At 44.8% G+C, this 17,377-nt stretch overlaps 1 protein-coding gene across 1 annotated transcript in view; it reads right to left on the bottom strand.

Annotated features, from left to right (window-relative positions):
- Nucleotides 1-15,064: 15,064 nt before the first annotated feature.
- Nucleotides 15,065-17,377, bottom strand: part of LIMA1 (LIM domain and actin binding 1) — a 91,298-nt gene continuing 88,985 nt past the window's right edge. The window contains exon 11 of the mRNA XM_056853896.1: nt 15,065-16,266. Within this exon, the coding sequence (XP_056709874.1) occupies nt 15,240-16,266 (1,027 nt within the window). The 3' untranslated portion in view covers nt 15,065-15,239. The remainder of the gene's footprint in view (nt 16,267-17,377) is intronic.

Genomic DNA, 17,377 nt, shown 5'->3' on the forward strand with positions numbered 1-17,377 from the left:
TTGCCTGGCAACCCATGGGAAACTGGATGTGTATGTGGAGACTTACCAGAATAGCATCTCATGACATTGCAATGTCACTTCCAGTTAGGCAGCTGGAAGTGACATTGCGGTGTCACAGGATGCCGTTTCACATGAAAACGATAGTGTTTCTGGTGAATCCACAACACAGTAACATCACTTCCAGTTACACAGCCAGAAGTGTAATCGCCGCAATTCAGGATATCATTGCAGGAGGTTGCCTGTCAAAGCAGGAAACCTGGCCACCCCCCCTACACCTGATGTAGTGTCCTGTGGCTGGCTCTCCAGCAATCTACTTGTTGAACACCATCATCTGCTTATGAGCAAGCCTTGCAGCCCCTCAGTAAAAGCTTCAAGGTTGAGGGGTAGGAAATTATTTCATTTAGAGTATTTCTCTCATTTCAGATCTGTTCACAAGTTACAGTGAACACTGTGACTTATATATTAAAATGCAGACAAATTGCCAAAAGTTTACCCTCCACTAAAATGCCCTGCAGATTATGTCTTATATGTCTTCCTGTATGCAGCAAGTGAAGATGCCTTCAACACCCATTCTGGTAGGCCATTCCAGAGGAGTGGACCTACCACACACACACACACACAAAACCCCAATGCCCTTATGCATGAAGAGAGCCAGTGTGGTGTAGTGGTTGAGAGTGGTGGTTTGGAACGGTGGACTCTAATCTGGAGAACTGGGTTTGATTCCCCACTCCTCCACATGAGCAGCGGAGGCTAATCGGGTGAATTGGGTTGGTTTCCCCACTCCTACACATGACACCAGCTGGGCGACCTTGGGCTAGTCACAGCTCTCTTAGAGCTCTCTCAGCCCCACCTACCTCACAGGGTATCTGTTGTGGGGAGGGGAAGGGAAGGTGATTGGAAGCTAGTTTGATTCTTCCTTAAGTGGTAGAGAAAGTGAGCATATAAAACCAAGTTATTACTATTATTGTTGCCATACAAGTAATTCCAGGAGAGGGTGTCACCAGGACAAGGCTGTCTTGAGGAGTGTAATTGGTGCATGGGAGTATGCTGGAAGATGGAGTTTGAAAAGTATAAGGGCCACAGAGCATGAATAGCCTTTAACAACTATAAGGGAATTTCAGCCATACTCTAGCTCCCTCTTAGATGCCTTCAAAGCCTGAAATATTGGTGTGGCTGTCACAAAATTGCCTTGCCATCAGGAGCCTAGTGATAAATGTTTTGTTGTTGTTTAAAGCAGAGTTATTATGCATCTGTAATAACCACCAGGAATTGTACAAACAAACCTAAAATCTATACATAATGCCTTGCCAGGAAGCTGACAGTTAAATTAGTTGAGGAAACACAAAATTTGGCCAGCTTGTGTCTTGGTTTATCACTCCATTTTGTCACATGGTTTAGAAAATGAGGGTGCTATTTAGGGGAGGATCTTAGATGGTTTTGTTTATTTTTGTCCAGGGTTCCCATTGGTGCTGAGTTATCTATTTGCTGTCTCAACTGTGGGTTGCCTCAGGGTGCACTGTTGAGACCAATGCTCTTTAATATTTATGTGAAGCTGCTGAATGAGATCTTCCAGAGCTTTGGTGTTAGGTGTCACCAATTGTCAGACATGGTCTGAGAAGGAATGTTGTGGTTTTTCCAGGTGCTGGGCTTAGCCAGTTCTGGGTCATGTAAACTGTGTTTAGACTACTCTCTGTGGGAAGACTCCTAGCACCCTGACAGCTCCCGGGAGGGGGGTTGCCATGGTATCCAGATCCACCCCGATTTGCCCTTTGCTCTTCTATATATGCCCTGTACTGTTCCCATAGTTTTCACTAGTGTCCATTTGACTCTTGGCTTCTGTTAACCTGCGGATTTCCCAATAAATCAACTCTTTTTAGACTGCCTGTCTGCTGATGTCTGTTTATGGGGTTATCACAGGACTAGTGCCTACATTTGAACACTAGTCCGATCCTATACTTTAATCCCTGGCTGGAGCCCTGGAGGGTTCGCCAGGAGCTCGGGTAAGAGCTTTGGACATTCTCCCTGAGGAGTCTGACCTTCTGCTTGCTATCCTTGCAGAGGCACAGCGGACTCAAGCCGAGTCCAACCGGCTGACTGGGTTGGTCGTGGCTCAGTGGCATCGGCTGGCGGCAGCGGCCCCCTGGGAGACGCGGGGTGCTGATCTCCGTGCCCATAACGAACTTTGGTGGTTGGACGTCTTGCTGAAGGAGACCCGGTTGGTGCAAGAGGACGCAACTCTCTTAACCCAGCTGTTTGACGAGGTTGCGGTTCGCGGGGCGCAGCAGGAACCGGGGGTCACAATCCGAGGGCCCGTTTCCCCATTCCCAATGGTGGGAGCTGGGAGTGGAACTATTCCGGACCTCAAACAGGGCAGCCGGGACGTGCATAATGTAGCTGCCAGGACAATGTTGTCCCTTATGGATTTACCGCCAAACACGGCAACGGAGGACGATGTGGTTAAGGTGCTACACCCAGAGTTTGGTTCTTCCTCCATGGAGCTTGCCTGCAAGGTTTTACCTTTACTGGACAATCATAAGGAAATCCAGCTGGTACTGGAGCAAGCAGTGGCTCGGGCCACCGCTTTGGAAGCGGCTCAGGCTGCTCAACAATGGGCGGCGGAGCAACTTTTGGCTGAGGCAGTTGCTTTGGCATGTTTGAGTTTCTAGTGATGCCTTTTGGATTGAAAGGGGCTCCGGGGGTCTTCATGCAACTCATTAATGAGATCCTACACGACTTGCTGTTCAAGGAGGTGGTAGTCTACTTAGATGACATTATAATTTATTCAAAGACCATGGATGAACATGTCGCCCTGGTTAGGAAGTGTTGCAATGTCTCAGAGACAATCAGCTCTATGCTAAGGTGTCCAAGTGCAAGTACCACCAAAAACAGTTGACTTTTCTGGGCTATATAATATCGCACCAAGGACTTACGATGGACCCAGAAAAGGTGCAAGCCGTGATCAATTGGGAACCACCCTCCACACGTAAGCCGGTTCAAAGATTTCTCGGGCTCGCAAATTTCTACAGAGGGTACCTCCCCAACTTCACCCAGATTGTGTTGCCCATCACAGACCTCCTTATAACTAAAGGAAAGGGAAGCGCGGCCACCTTGCCTACGGCCAGAGTAAATTGGACCCCCCAATGTCAAACTGCTTTTGACAGCTTCAAACAACTGTTTACCTCCGAACTGGTTTTACAACACCCCGATGGTGAAAAAATGTTTGTAGTCCAAGTAGACGCGTCTGAGGTAGCCATGGGAGGTGCACTGCTGCAGCGAGGGGGGGGGATGGTCAACTGCACCCGTGCGCTTACTTCTCTAAAAAGTTAACGCAATCTCAGCTCAATTGGCCGATCTGAAAAAAGGAAGCTGCCACAGTTAAATGTGCCCTCATGGTGTGGAGACAGTTTTTTAGAAGGATCTAAAGTCCCGTTTGAAGTGATCATAAAAACTTGGAGGCGTTAACGGGAGCTCGCAAACTGTCCATGAAACAGGTACGATGGGCGGACTTCTTTGCCCAATTCCACTTCGTATTGAAACATGTGCCAGGGAAGCAAAACTTACTGGCCAATGCTTTGTCTAGGCTTCCCCAATATCCTACCAAGATCGAGTGTCCCACAGAATCTCTCTTCACCCCTGCCCAAAGAGGTTTATTGCCCACCCTGGCAGTTCAGACCCAGTCGCAGACCCGGCTCCCAATGCTGCCGCCTTCGGAGAGGGAGGAAGCCCAACGCCCGCCCACGTCAGTCGAGCCGTCCACTCCGCTCCCCTCGCCGGCACTGACTCCTCCACCCATGCAGCCTACCGGTGCGAGTCCCGGGTTGCGGGGACCCGAACACCCGATCGAACCATCCACCCTGCTCCCCTCAACGGCGCCGGCCCCTCTTCCCTCCGAGACGCCTGCCAGCCCGGTTCCTAGAGTGCAGGAGGTGGAGGGGCTTAGTGATTCCTTCAAGGAAACTCTCCGTCACAGTTGCCAAGCAGAGCTCTCCGCCCAAACCCTATTTGTTAGTCCATTTGACTCTTGGCTTCTGTTAACCTGTGGATTTTCCAATAAATCAACTCTTTTTAGACTGCCTGTCTGCTGATGTCTGTTTATGGGATTATCACGGGACTAGAGCTTACACCAATATACTGATGACACCCAGCTCTATATTTCTGTACCTAAGTCCTTCAAGAAGCTGCTGTTTTGGTTCTGAGGCTTTAGTCAAGTGGCTGAGAGAGAACAACCTGAAGTTTAATTCAGACTAGAGGGAGATGATGTTTTTTGGTAAGGTTGATGGTCTGGAGGGGGGAGTGACCAGCTTACCTTGGATAGGACAGGAATGTTATTTGCAGTGCGTGTTAAAAAAATGGGGTGCTTCTTATGCTCCGCACAGGCAAGAATACAGTGTGGAGTTGTGGCTGTGGCATTATCAGGTGGCAGCAGCAATCAGAGAAGCGAGGCAGGCCAGAGGAAAATAAAATTCCACTGGCACCTACAGTGACTGGGAGAGCAATGGAGTGTAGAGTTGTGGCCCTGTGGCAAACAAGCAGGGAGGCAAAGACAAACCATTTACAAACCATCTTTCCCAGAATCATCACCATATTTTATTATTTTAACTTTAAAAATTTTATTCAGAGCCGATCTTGTATTGAAATCAAGATTTGATTTGATTTGACAGGGAGAGACCCAATGCCACAGTGACAGCCCTTGGATTTTGTTGCCCCTCCATTTTTTGCCATCTGTTCCAATCTGCTGTCTGTGCAGCCAGCCAGCCATCCTTGTAGCTGTGCCTGTGCAAACATGGGGAAGACAGCATGTACTCACTTTCCCACACTGCAGCCAGTGCAGCAGGCAGCCATATTTGACTCCTGGGTGGTCATCAGCATGACTGACGCATGAGGCTCACCTATGAGCACTGTCTGCTCACTGTGTAGGGCTGCAAATCCAAGTTGAGACATTTCTGGAGATTTGGGGGTACAGCCTGGTAAGGGGAGGGTTTGGGGAGGGACCTCAGCAGGGTATAATGCTGTAGATTCCTCCCTCCAGAGCAGCCAACTTCTCCAGGGGAACTGATCTCTGCTGTCCAGAGATCAGGTGTAATTCTGAGAGGTCTCTAGGCCCCACTGGAAGTTGGCAACCCTATTGCTGTGCTGGAAGTCAGCATCCTGCCTGCTCATTTGACCACTGTCCTGGGAGGCCAGTGAGCTCCCCACCTGCCCACCTCCTCATTGTGCCGGTGGCAGGTGCCTCACCACACCAAAGAGGGCCCCAATCACCCCTTGTTTTGTAAGGAGAGGGCAGTGGCAGTGTGTCTAAGGCCCCATCCTGGACTTTTGCCCAGGGCCCCAGAATCCCTAGTATCTCCCTCTGGTCCTCCTGGACCCAACCTTATTGAAGCTCCAGTTTGCACTGTTGCTCACAGTGCCTTTTATCAACCACATCTTGTTCAGCTGAGACTAGAAGAGAGGTGATCTGATGGTTTGGCCATGCTTATCCATGCCGCCATAACTTCAAAGCTGGGTTATTGTAATGCACTTGTTTTGGGACTGCAAAATGCAACTGCCCAGTTGTTGTCTTGGGTTAGCTGATAAGAACCCATGACAGTGTTGAAGAACTACCTCTCTTTATATGAACCTGTTGCACCAGTTGCTTTAGTTAAACCAGCTACTACTTGCAATCCTTTTGGGGTTGTTTACATAGGCGTAAACTATGGCGGGGCTGAGGACTCGAGCCCACCCACCCGGGCAACCAGTGCCCACATGAGGGGCTCAGTTACAATGGCAGCTGAAGCACAGTCGAGTCCTATCTTCCTGTTGTAATATATTACAGTTTCCATGATTCTTTGGGCTTTTGCTCCTGTTTGCTAGTATGTATTTGTGTGTTTATTAAGAATTTATTTACTGCCTTAAAAGACCTGTTCCTATGGCCCAGACAAAGGATCTTGCCACTGAATTCTGCAGGTTTGTTCTCACCCACAACTACTTCAGGTTTGGTGAGGAGTTATACCTTCAAATCAGTGGCACAGCCATGGGCACCCGCATGGCTCCACAGTTTGCCAACATTTTCATGGTGGATCTAGAACAGCGTTTTCAGAACTCCTACCCATCGGCACCTCTTCTTTACTTGAGATTCATTGATGACATTTTCTTTGGCTGGACTCATGGCAAAGAACCCCCAAATGATTTCACCAGGCTTTCAACAACTTCCACCCCACCATCAATCTAACTATAAATTTATCTGAATAATAAATAAACTTAATGGACACCACAGTACGGATACTTGAGGGATGCACAAGCACCACTTGAAACCGACAGATCAGCAAACATATCTACATGCTGGATCAGACCAAGACCAATCAAGTCCAGTAGTCTGTTCACACAGTGGCCAACCAGGTGCCTCTAGGAAGCCCACAAACAAAACAACTGCAGTAGCATCCATGCCTGTGTTCCGCAGCACCTAATATAATAGGCATGCTCTTCTGGTACTGGAGAGAATAAGTGTGCATCATGACTAGGATTCATTTTGACTAATAGCCATGGATAGCCCTATCCTCCATGAACATGTCCACTCCCCTCTTAAAGCCTTCCAAGTTGGCAGCCATCACCACATCCTGGGGCAGGGAGTTCCATAATATAACTATGCGTTGTGTGAAGAAATACTTCCTTTTATCTGTTTTGAATGTCTCACCCTTCAGTTTCAGCAGATGACACCGTGTTCTAGTATTATGAGGGAGAAAAGCTTCTCCCTGCCTACTTTCTCCATACCATGCATAATTTTATATACCTCTACCATGTTTTCCCTTAATTGCCTTCTTTCTAAGCTAAACAACCCTAAGTGTTTTAACCGCTCCTCATAGGACAGTTGCTCTAGCCCCCTGATCATTTTGGTTGCTCATTTTAGCACCTTCTCAAGTTCTGCAATATCCTTTTTTAGGTGTGGTGACCAGAACTGTACACAGTATTCTAGGTGTGATCTCACCATAGATTTGTACAAGTGCGGAATGGTAGCAGCAGCTTTATTCTCTATTCCTTGCCTAATTATGGCCAGCATGGAATCTTCTGAGGAGAGAGGAGATCCTGGGGCAAAAGCAGATGGATATGCACAAAGCTTGTGGAGATTTGTTACTTACTTCATGCTACAGTTACTGCTGCTTGTGTTTGGTCCCTGTCAAAGCTCTTCTAGTATTCAGGGCCTTTTAATGATGGTTTTAATATCATTAGTGTTGGGAAGTAGACTGCAAGTTTTGTCTATGTCAGGACTACAAAAATGATTAAATGTTTATGTTTGTTTACATGGTCTCAGGGGACAGTGCTAGCCACTTGGCCAGTGTTAATTGTTCAGTTAAGCTGGTATTGGTCATGTGATGTTCAGGAGCATTCCGAGAAACTGGAGTTAAACTGCCATTTTGAAAAAGAGAGCAATTGCTGTGCTTAAATGCTTCTTCAAGTTATGAGCCACGTGACAGCAAGAGTTAAGAAAAATGAGTTGTAGTTAGGAGTTGTTATTTTATCTCCCAAGTTTTAAAAGGCAAAGGTCCCCTGTGCAAGCACCAGGTCATTCCTGACCTTTGGGGTGATGTCACATCCCGACGTTTTCTAGGCAGACTTTGTTTATGGGGTGGTTTGCCAGTGCCTTCCCCAGTCATCTTCCCTTTACCCCCAGCAAGCTGGGTATTCATTTTACCGATCTCGGAAGGATGGAAGGCTGAGTCAACCTTGAGCTGGCTACCTGAAATTGACTTCTGTTGGGATCGAACTCAGGTCGTGAGCAGAGCTTGGACTGCAGTACTGCAGCTTATCACTATGCCACGGGGCTGCAGCTTATCACTCTGCGCCAAGTTTACTCTCCCTTTAATATAGTAAACATGTTTTGTTAAGGAAAGCAATGTGTTTTGAGTTTTTGTGTGCGTGTTTGATCCATGATCCACAAGATCATGATCTTTTAGCATTCAATCTCAACAATTAGTATCTTTAAGAGTAATAGTAATGTCAGAGGGTCTACATTTTTATGCATATTTGACGTTTGGGGTATTGTGTGTGATACAGTAGGTTGTATTTTAATACTGATTTTGTTGTAAGTGAAGTGGGTCCTCTTGGGAAAAGGCAAGGTATACATTTTTTAAATAAATGCAAAAAGTACTTGATGACTCTTGCATTTTGTAAGCATCACAATTTGTGTGGTCACATGAAGCTGCCTTATACTGAATCAGAGCCTTGGTCCATCAAAGTCAGTATTGTCTACTTAGACTGGCAGCAGCTCTCTAGGGTTTCAAGCAGAGGTCTTTCACATCACCTACTTGTCAAGTCCCTTTAACTGGAGATGCCGGGGATTAAACCTGGGACTTTCTGCATGCCAAGCAGAAGCTCTACAACTGAGCCACAGCCCCTCCCCAGGACATGTGAGACACATGTCGTAAAGCATGAAATGTCTGTTTCTGCATCCATGCGGATGTTAAGGAATTAACTGTGGCCATGCCTATCTGTGTAGGTAGTGGTATAGCAAGCATTAAGTCGACCAAATTTCTAGCACTGTAATTCATGATTTAATGCTAATCATTTCTCAGGATTTTATAGAAGCCTTTAGTAACCAGGGTGGGATTTGGAATACATAGGGCAGACAGAACAACTCCCACATCGTTATTCCTTAGAGGACTTAACTTGTTGATCTCTGGAGTATTGCAATTTCTAGGTAGTCAGCTGGCTCAGCACACTGGGTATTACAAATGCTCCACTTCTCATTCAGTGGGTTGGATTCTATGATTGCACGAGCATTTGTAGCAGTGGATCTTCCCCCTCCTCAAAACAACCCTATGGGACTCCCCCCGCCCCCCAAAAAAAGCATTACCAGGTCACTGGATTTATGTTGACAGAAAAGCTCCCAGGCACAGGAGGCTGCTGTGAAAAGGGGGAAGTGGACATAATCTAGGTCTTGCTTGAGGCAAAATATATGGCAGTTTATAGCTTTGTAGTGGGCTAGGATGCCAATAGCCACATGCCCATAGAACATGCCCATAGAATCCCATATAAATCTCAAATGTCTAAATAATGCCATGCTGTGATGTGCTATTCAAGGCTATTCAATACTTGTTCTCAGTACTCTGAGATAGGCACGGTGCAGCTGCAAGGTTATGAGCTGTATAAGGTAATATAGTTGCCTGCCATATGGATATGAGGGGATATCAGCACTACTTATCAGAGGCAAAGGGATTATCTTCCTCTAGTTAAGCTAGTGCAATTCAGTTCACTAACTAGAAGGTCTTTCTTGTTTAGGAGCGAGAAGGTCAGATAAGATAAGTGTGCAATAAAGCTTCCCTGTGAAAGTGCTGACTGTGAACTGTATGATGTAATAGTGTAATGGGTTCCTACAGCCTTTCCTCCAGCTGCTGACCTAGAGGAATAAACTTGACAAGGATGCAGTGCTAAAGTATTGTCAAGGACAAGGACTGCACTCCATTATAACCCTCCATTCCACAGGTGCAGAAGACAAGCACTCCAAGGCAGCTGGTGCTTTATGCTGTGCTCCAGAGGTGCAGAAGCATCTCAACTTAGATCAGATAACCACTGATCTGGATAGAATATAAGGCAGAGCTGAACAGGCAGAAGGCAGAGGGTTGACAGAGGACGGCTTCGGCTGTCTGACCTCACTCTCTCCACATCTCCAAGATGTAAAACCTAGGAGTGTTAGTGGAGGACAACATTGGTTGTCTGGCCATTAGCTTTCCTCATCTCTTGCGTGATATGTGACTCTGACATTTCACAAAGCTTCTTGTGAGATTGGAAAAGACTCCTTTTTGGAGGAGATTCATTTCAAGATGACTTGCTAAGGCTGGATGTCTGAAATGGATGGTTGCAGACTACTCCTTCCTATGAATAGGATGGAGACTCTTAGAATTCCTACTAACCTTAATGTGGGTCTAAGAGTAATGGGATCTTTCCATATTTGGAATACTGACATCTCATTAATTCCAGCAAGGATTAATGAGTTCTCACAAAGATCTATATAGTCTGACTTGGCTTTCCAAGATACACGTCCTTCACAGAGTTGAAGAGACTAGGAAATATGTTCTTTGAGACACTCTTAGAGATTCCTCTAAACAACCAGAGATATCTCTCAGGGTATGAGCCAGAGGTTTCCCCAACGGGCAGGGGGCGCTTCTGCACTCAGTGATAAAGATAGTACATACACAGTATAGTATATACATGGATTAAGGTCCATGGAGCTGTTGAGCTCTTGCACTGAACTAGAGGTTCACACAAAAGTTCTCTCTAAAGATTGGCATAACCAGAGAGACCACAAAACAGAGTAGTAAGTAAGAACTCTTGAATATTAAAGCTACACATAGCTACAAGTTCCTGACTGATTGATGGTCTTGCAGAGTACTGACTTCAGATTGGCAAGAAGCAGCTTTTTCTGATACAGAACAAGGTAGTTCTATCTTTTCATGAACCTAAACTAGCATGAAATACTTAAAGAGCTTTTGGACTTCAGCTCTTATATGAACTAGGAACCAGAGATTCTCTGACCTTTGCATATACCAAACATAATGCAAGAACATAGAAATATGGGAAAGATTCTATGTCCTTACAGAAAAGGTTTGAATATCCTAAACATGAGTTAGGACCTTTACAAATCTCCCTAAGCTAAGCATATGAGCTGGAGAGATTTAGAAATAATATAAGGTTGTACTTGGTTTAATGCAATTTATGTTTTATATTCTAGGTACTCTGAATTAAGATGCTTTTAACTATAACAGGTCTTTTTCCATTGTACTAATATTTTACAAGATTTCTGTAACTGTTATATTCCTGAATGAAATGAAGTTACAAGTTCAAGGTTTGAACTCTCATATAGAGAAATATAAAGAAACATATAAAATGCTTAAGGTTGTTTAAGATTGCTTGTATAAACGAACATGTAAAGAATCATAATATTTATACTTTATGACATGTTTTTAAGAGTGTGTATTCACATACAGATATATTTTATGTGAAATAAATGGTAAAATGAAACCCACTGTTTATAAATTTATTTGGCACACTTCAAGAAAAATACTTGCTTCTTACAAGAAGTAAATCATTGATTCTTGCTTTGGTGACTGGCTGAATAAGATATACCATTTCTCAGGAAATGGTCTTTTCTAAGAGCCTAGACACATCAACAGCATGAACCGTGACAGCTTGACAGAGGAAGTGCATCATCTTCCTTGCCTCATAGCAGCCCCCTGCCCTAAATTAATGGTTTTTCCTTTAATAAAGTCTTCTGACCTCCAGTAATGCCTTTCCAGCGGTCACAAATGGCTGCTGTGGGAAAGGGATAAAGGGGAAAGACCCATCACCAGAAGCACCTTTCATTTATGCAACCACAGGTTCCAATCTACTCTTTCACCATTTTCTACTATCTGGCTCACTGGAGAAAAAGAGGCCAAATATTTTTAAATGCAACTATTTTTTTAAATCACTTAAGATATCTCAGCTAATCTCCCTATACATTCACTGAACTGCTATTGAGATCGAGAGTCCAGAGTGAGTGAAGTATTGTATGTAGAATACTTGGCAATTCAAATAACATTTCCCATTTAATTCCTTTTTACAACATCTGGAGAAAGTGCCTCTCCCTAATTCATTTGAAACCGCTGCAGTTAACATAGGGGGCGGCATGTGTGAAGCTGTGTGCTTATGGTTGGCATTATATATCCATTTTGAACTTCAACAAAGTTCCATCAGAAAGACTTAAAGTGAAATAGAATTTTTTTAAAAAATAGCACTGCAAAAGGCAAACTTGTATTTTAAAATATCCAGCAAAAACAACAGAAGCCAAGGACATTTATAAATGATTAGGATGAAGGAATGCTTATTAAATTTGCAGATGACACTAAATTGGGAGGGGCAGTAAATATGGTACAAGCCAGAGCCAGGATACTGGATTATCTTGATAGGCTGGAGAACTGGGCTAAAATGAATAAAATGAATTTCAACAGAGATAAATGTAAAGGTCTGCATTTAGGTAGGAAAAAGCAAATGCATAATTATAGGATGGGGAGACCTGTCTTGGCAGTAGTGTGTCTGAAAAGGATCTTGGGGTCTTAGTAGACCATACGCTGAACATGAGTCAGCAGTGTGATGCAGTAGCTAAAAAGACAAATGCGATCTTGGGCTGTATCAACAGAAGTATAGCATCTAGATCCTATGAAGTGATGGTATTGTTTTACTCTACTCTGGTTAGACCTCACCCAGAGTACTGCATTCAGTTTTGGGCACCAGAATTCAAGGAGGATGTAGACAAGCTGGAACGTGTCCAGAGGAGGGCAATGAAGATGGTGAGGGGTCTGGACTGAGACCAAGTCCTAAAAGGTTGAAGGAGCTCGGTATGTTTAGTCTGGAGAAGACAACTGAGAGGTGAGATGATAACCATCTTCAAGTACTGGAAGGGCTGCCATATAGAGGATGGTGTGAAGTTGTTTTCTGTTGCCCCAGAAGGCTGGACCAGAACCAACGGGTTGAAATTAAATCAAAGGAGTTTTCAGCTAAACATTAGGAAGAACTTTCTGACAGAGTGTTTCCTCAGTGGAACAGGCTTCCTCGGGAGGTGGTGGGCTCTCCTTCTCTGGAGGTTTTTAAACAGAGGCTAGATGGCTATCTGTCAGCGATGCTGATTCTGCGAACTTAGGCAGATTATAAGAGGGTGGGAAGGTTTGGCTCTCATGGCTGTTTTTTACATGCTCATGGTAATGCTGATAGCCATTTTGGATTCAGGAAGCAATTTTCCTCTAGGCCAGGGATCCTGGAGAGTTTTTTTCCCATCTTCTGGGAATGGAGTAGGGGTCTTTGGGGGGGGGGGACGTGGTTATGAATTTCCTGCATTATGCAGGGGGTTGGGCCAGATGACCCTGGTGGTCCCTTCCAATTCTATGACATCAACTTAGGATGCTTATGGATGGATTCCAATACTGGCACACCCTAAGTAGTGCATTTTATTTACCAGCTCATTTTAATAAGTAACCTGCGATTCAGGGAAACTGAACACCTGCCCTGAGCAATCGACACCCTTCAAAGTCCAATGATCTAAGTGGACTTTGTGGTTTTCGCTTAGGATTGCAGTGTAAATCAGAGTTGCATCTCATTGTGCAAGTCTGCCAATCTTGTGTCTATAAACTGAGGTCCAAGCTACTTGTTTGGGTGTTTTTTAAAGAGGATTCCTTGCAGCCACATAGCAGCTGCGAGGAACAGCTTTCAAAAAATAAAGAGTTGGTTTTTATACCCTGCTCTTCTCTACCAAAAGGAGAATCAAAGCAGCTTACAATCACTCCCCCCCCCACAACAGGCGCCTTGTGAGGTAGGTGAGGCTGGGAGAGTTCTGAGAGAACTGCAACTGGCCCAAGGTCACTCAGCAGGCTGCATGTGAAGGAATGAGGAATCGAACCCGGTTCTCCAGATTAGAGACTGCCACTTTTCACCACTGCAGCATGCTGGCCCAAATATGCTCAGAGTGCCACCACAGCAGGAAGAAGGGCCCCTGCCTCCCGCCCCTGCTTTTTTCCAGAACTGAAACAATACTGGGGGAGGGGGAGTTGCATAGGGAATGTTCTCTGCAAGTGCAGCAGCAAAAACAGGAAAACAACCACCCTAGTGCTGTTTCCACACAGGGGAAAAAAGGCTTGGGGGGAAGCCAGGAGCCCTTCCTCCCTTGTAGAGCATTCTCAGCCCGTTGGCTTTCCTTTTTTTTTTTTTTTAAGCGATTCCCTGCAGCTGCTGTGTGGCAGTGGGGAACCTAAGTTGGGTCCTGGGAACCCAGACCCAGCTCTTTGGGGGAAAAACCTGAACTCGTACTTTGGCCCTGAGATGTCTCCTGAACTATGGCTAGGCTTCCAAACTGTATACCAAGCACAAGAGTGCCGCCTACTGGTAGCAGCTGCACACCCACTTATGTTCAGTACATTCTCACCTTCATGTCATGGCCACAAAAGGCTGTATCAGAAGCAACAACAGTAAAAATGACAGCGTCTTTATTGAATACAAATGTTTCATACTCAGCAAGATTGTAAGAAAGCAGAATATTTTACAAGTCTAAAAATATAGTTAGATCTAAATTTAAGTCAACACATTAGAAAAGACTAAAAACTACACAAGAAAAACCCCTTCACCCAGCTCAAAAATACTATGATTTATAAAATGAATGCAGTCAAGTTAAAAAGCTCTACAACACACAATGCTAGGAAATCAGTTTCAAGAAAAATCTCACGATTGTGTCTTTTTTTAATCATGTAGATTTTGTTTGTTCTGCATGTGTTATTTTTCGTGCTAACTCTGAAAATCTGGCAGTTTGGTGCACAGAGAGCTTCTTAACTTAGGGTTTGCATCCAAGAGTAGAAAGAAGAGTGGAAATTTCAAGTAGAAAACATGATTCAGGAAGACAAAATGCAGAATACGAGTAGTAATACACTGTAGACAGAAGCCTTGCCCTCTACACAGACAGTTCTACAACTTACTACTGTTCTTGGAAATTAAAACATCATGGTTCTAACCTAAGGATGAGAAAGGTACTCTGTCACACTGGCCAGCCAGGAGGCTCAGATTCACCTAGGTCCTGATTTGCAACAACGAAAGTTGTACGCAAAAGAGCAAAGTGCAAAAGAGATTTTTCTCCTGATTGCTGCCAACTATGTACCCCTAAAATCACTCTGTCAACTGCATATTTAAGATACATAGCTACTGGACATCTAGAAGACAGTGTTTTCACTATTAAAAAGTATCCCAGTTATCCATTGTGCTTTAACACATACATTAAAGTGCAGTCACCATTTAAAGCAAACTCCACCCACCCCCCTCGTTTGGAACTGGTCCCTAAGCACTGAAATCTCAGTTAGTGGTAATAGCAGTGAATTTTCTTCCACTCCATCTGCAAGCTACCAAAAATGTCAAGCTACCAAAAGCAGAACTGGATAAGAGTATTGAAGAAGTGACCAGGATTCTGAATGGAATTTTACTCAGTGGAGGTGGCGGCAGCTATCCCACACCAATGACTGTAATGTATACTAATTCACTCCCACAAAGTTAATTACATTGCAGGTTTCCAATGAACTTTCCTATGCAATATAGATCCGAGCACGTCTTTATGGTTCCCTTATGTGTCAATTTGCGGCACTGTGTTATTTCTGCAGAGGGCAGCCACTTTAGGAAGAAAAAGACCCCCCCCCCCAATTAAACATACATTAATTTAAGGCCCAGCACCTTGCAGTAAGTTATCTAGTAAAGCCCATTTATTCTCCTTCCCCCTCCTCGTCCTCATAGTATCTGTTCCTCTTGATCTGTTCTTCCACTGTCAAATCTTCTAGCTCTTCGCCTTTGAAAAAACCAGTATCTTGGGATTTATGACTTGGACTAAAGAATAAATCTTTTGTGGTTGCAGAACTGACAATTGCATGCATAGGAGATGGAAGAATGGATGCTGCTTTATCCATAGACTCAGATGGCTTTTCAACATTTTCGTCTTCCTCCTCATCCGTCTCTACACTCCGCTGGCCATTCGCAAACAGGCTTTCTCCTCCTCCTCCTCCTGCTTCTCCCTTCTCCTTCTCCAGTTCTTTAGCCTCCTCCTCCATCTCCTCTACACTGGGGGTGTTTTTAGGATCGAATGTGCTATTTTCCTCCCTTGGCTTGTCTTCTACCAACATTTCCTTGGCCAGTTCCTCGTGTCGCCTGACAGCACTCCTCTCGGTTTTGGAATGAGACCCATTTTCAGTTCTATGGCTCTTAACAGACATTGTTCTAAAAGAGGCTGCCACTGTAAATGGCCGGCTTCTTTCTTTCAGTGAAGAGGACCTTCGTAATTTTTTAAGGTCTTGGTCTACATCTTCTTGATTATCTGGCCTAGAAACCTCGTCCTCTGGGGGCCACTTGGGCTTCAATACTTTGAGACCTTCTTCCAAGACACTGCCTTGACTACCATGCTCAGCAGGTGGTGGCCAGGCAATCTTCAGTTTCTTCGTTTCAGTCGGCCTGTCTTCCTTCTCCAGCATGCCGACAGCTTTTGCTTCCATGCTGGCTGCCAGAACTCCAACTTTTGCAATCGGTGCATCCTCCACTCCAGGACTTTGGGGACCTTCTGTTGCATTCCCAACAGATGCAGGTTTCTCTGGGGATTCTTCGCTCTCCATTTTGCTTACCCACAGTTCCTTGTGTGGTTTATGCCCAAAGCCTTCATCATAGTTGCCTTTGGATTTAAAGAGCTGGTTAAAATGAGGCTTGCAGTAAATGCTCCCGTGTAGAGATGCGTATGTTCCAAGACTGCAAAAGAAAACATGCACACACACACACACAAAAAAAATTCAGTTAGAATACCTAAAAGGATATACAGCAAATATAATATTCTCACTTGCAGGTTAAGTAATACAGGTATCTGTTCCTCAAAGTACATCTGCCCCATCCCTATCTTTCAGGTAACCTTTTAAAGCCTGGGCTGGCCTAGAGGCATGAGAAGGGGAAAGTACTGGACCACCACCCAGCTGCTATAAGCCCTTTTAGCCAAGTCTCTGCCCTGCGCTTTTCCTGCAGGTAACCTTTCACAGCCTGAGCTGGCCTAAAGGAGTGAGTGGAGCTCAAGAGCCAAAGGGCATCTTTGCCTTCTGCTGTTAGCCCAAAGGATCATAGCCTGGAACAAGTAAAAAGATCTGCCAGCAGAGAAAGAAAAACTGCCCCCTCACCCAGAAGCCCTTTTCTCTCCTTTTGTTTACATTGTATTTTGTGTGTGCTGTAAGCTACCTTGAGTCCCGGGGGGGGGGGGAGATGGCATATAAACAAATAATATCAGTAGTATTGTAGCATCATATAAGTTGGCTGCTGCTTTACCATAGCAAGGACTAGCGCAAAGCACCGACACTCATATTCTGCTAATGGTCAAGGTGGAGGACAGACAATAGATTCGTTTTTCTGAGACAGATGAGGTCAGGTGAAAGAGGGATTGATGCTCTTGGTGTAGATATTGAATCCACCCTTTGCAAACCAGCATTTGTGTGTGTTTTTAGTTTAAAAACAAACCAAAGGTGAAAGGTGTGTGAATACCCCATGGGACGCAAAGCCTCTCCTGAACAACTTGCAGCTTTCAAACTAGATGACTATCTCCAGTCTAATTTACCTTCTGAGAAAACACAACCCTGACACCTTCCTGCCATGAAACCAGCACAGGCAGGGGTGGAAATCAGTCCTTGGATTCCATTGTAAAGTACAGTGATCAATTCCTCTTGCCCACAGGGAAATGGTCTCTATCAGGTGGTCCTGATACCATCATGACATAAACACTTGCACAACAATAGCAGAGCTGCCTTGCAGCAGGGTAAGCAACTGCCACCCTAATTTGCAATTTTCATGACGATCTCTACTTTATCTTCCCGAGTATCCG

This window comes from Euleptes europaea, chromosome 1 (genome assembly GCF_029931775.1).
Source record: "Euleptes europaea isolate rEulEur1 chromosome 1, rEulEur1.hap1, whole genome shotgun sequence".
In the NCBI taxonomy this organism is placed as follows: Eukaryota; Metazoa; Chordata; class Lepidosauria; order Squamata; family Sphaerodactylidae; genus Euleptes; species Euleptes europaea.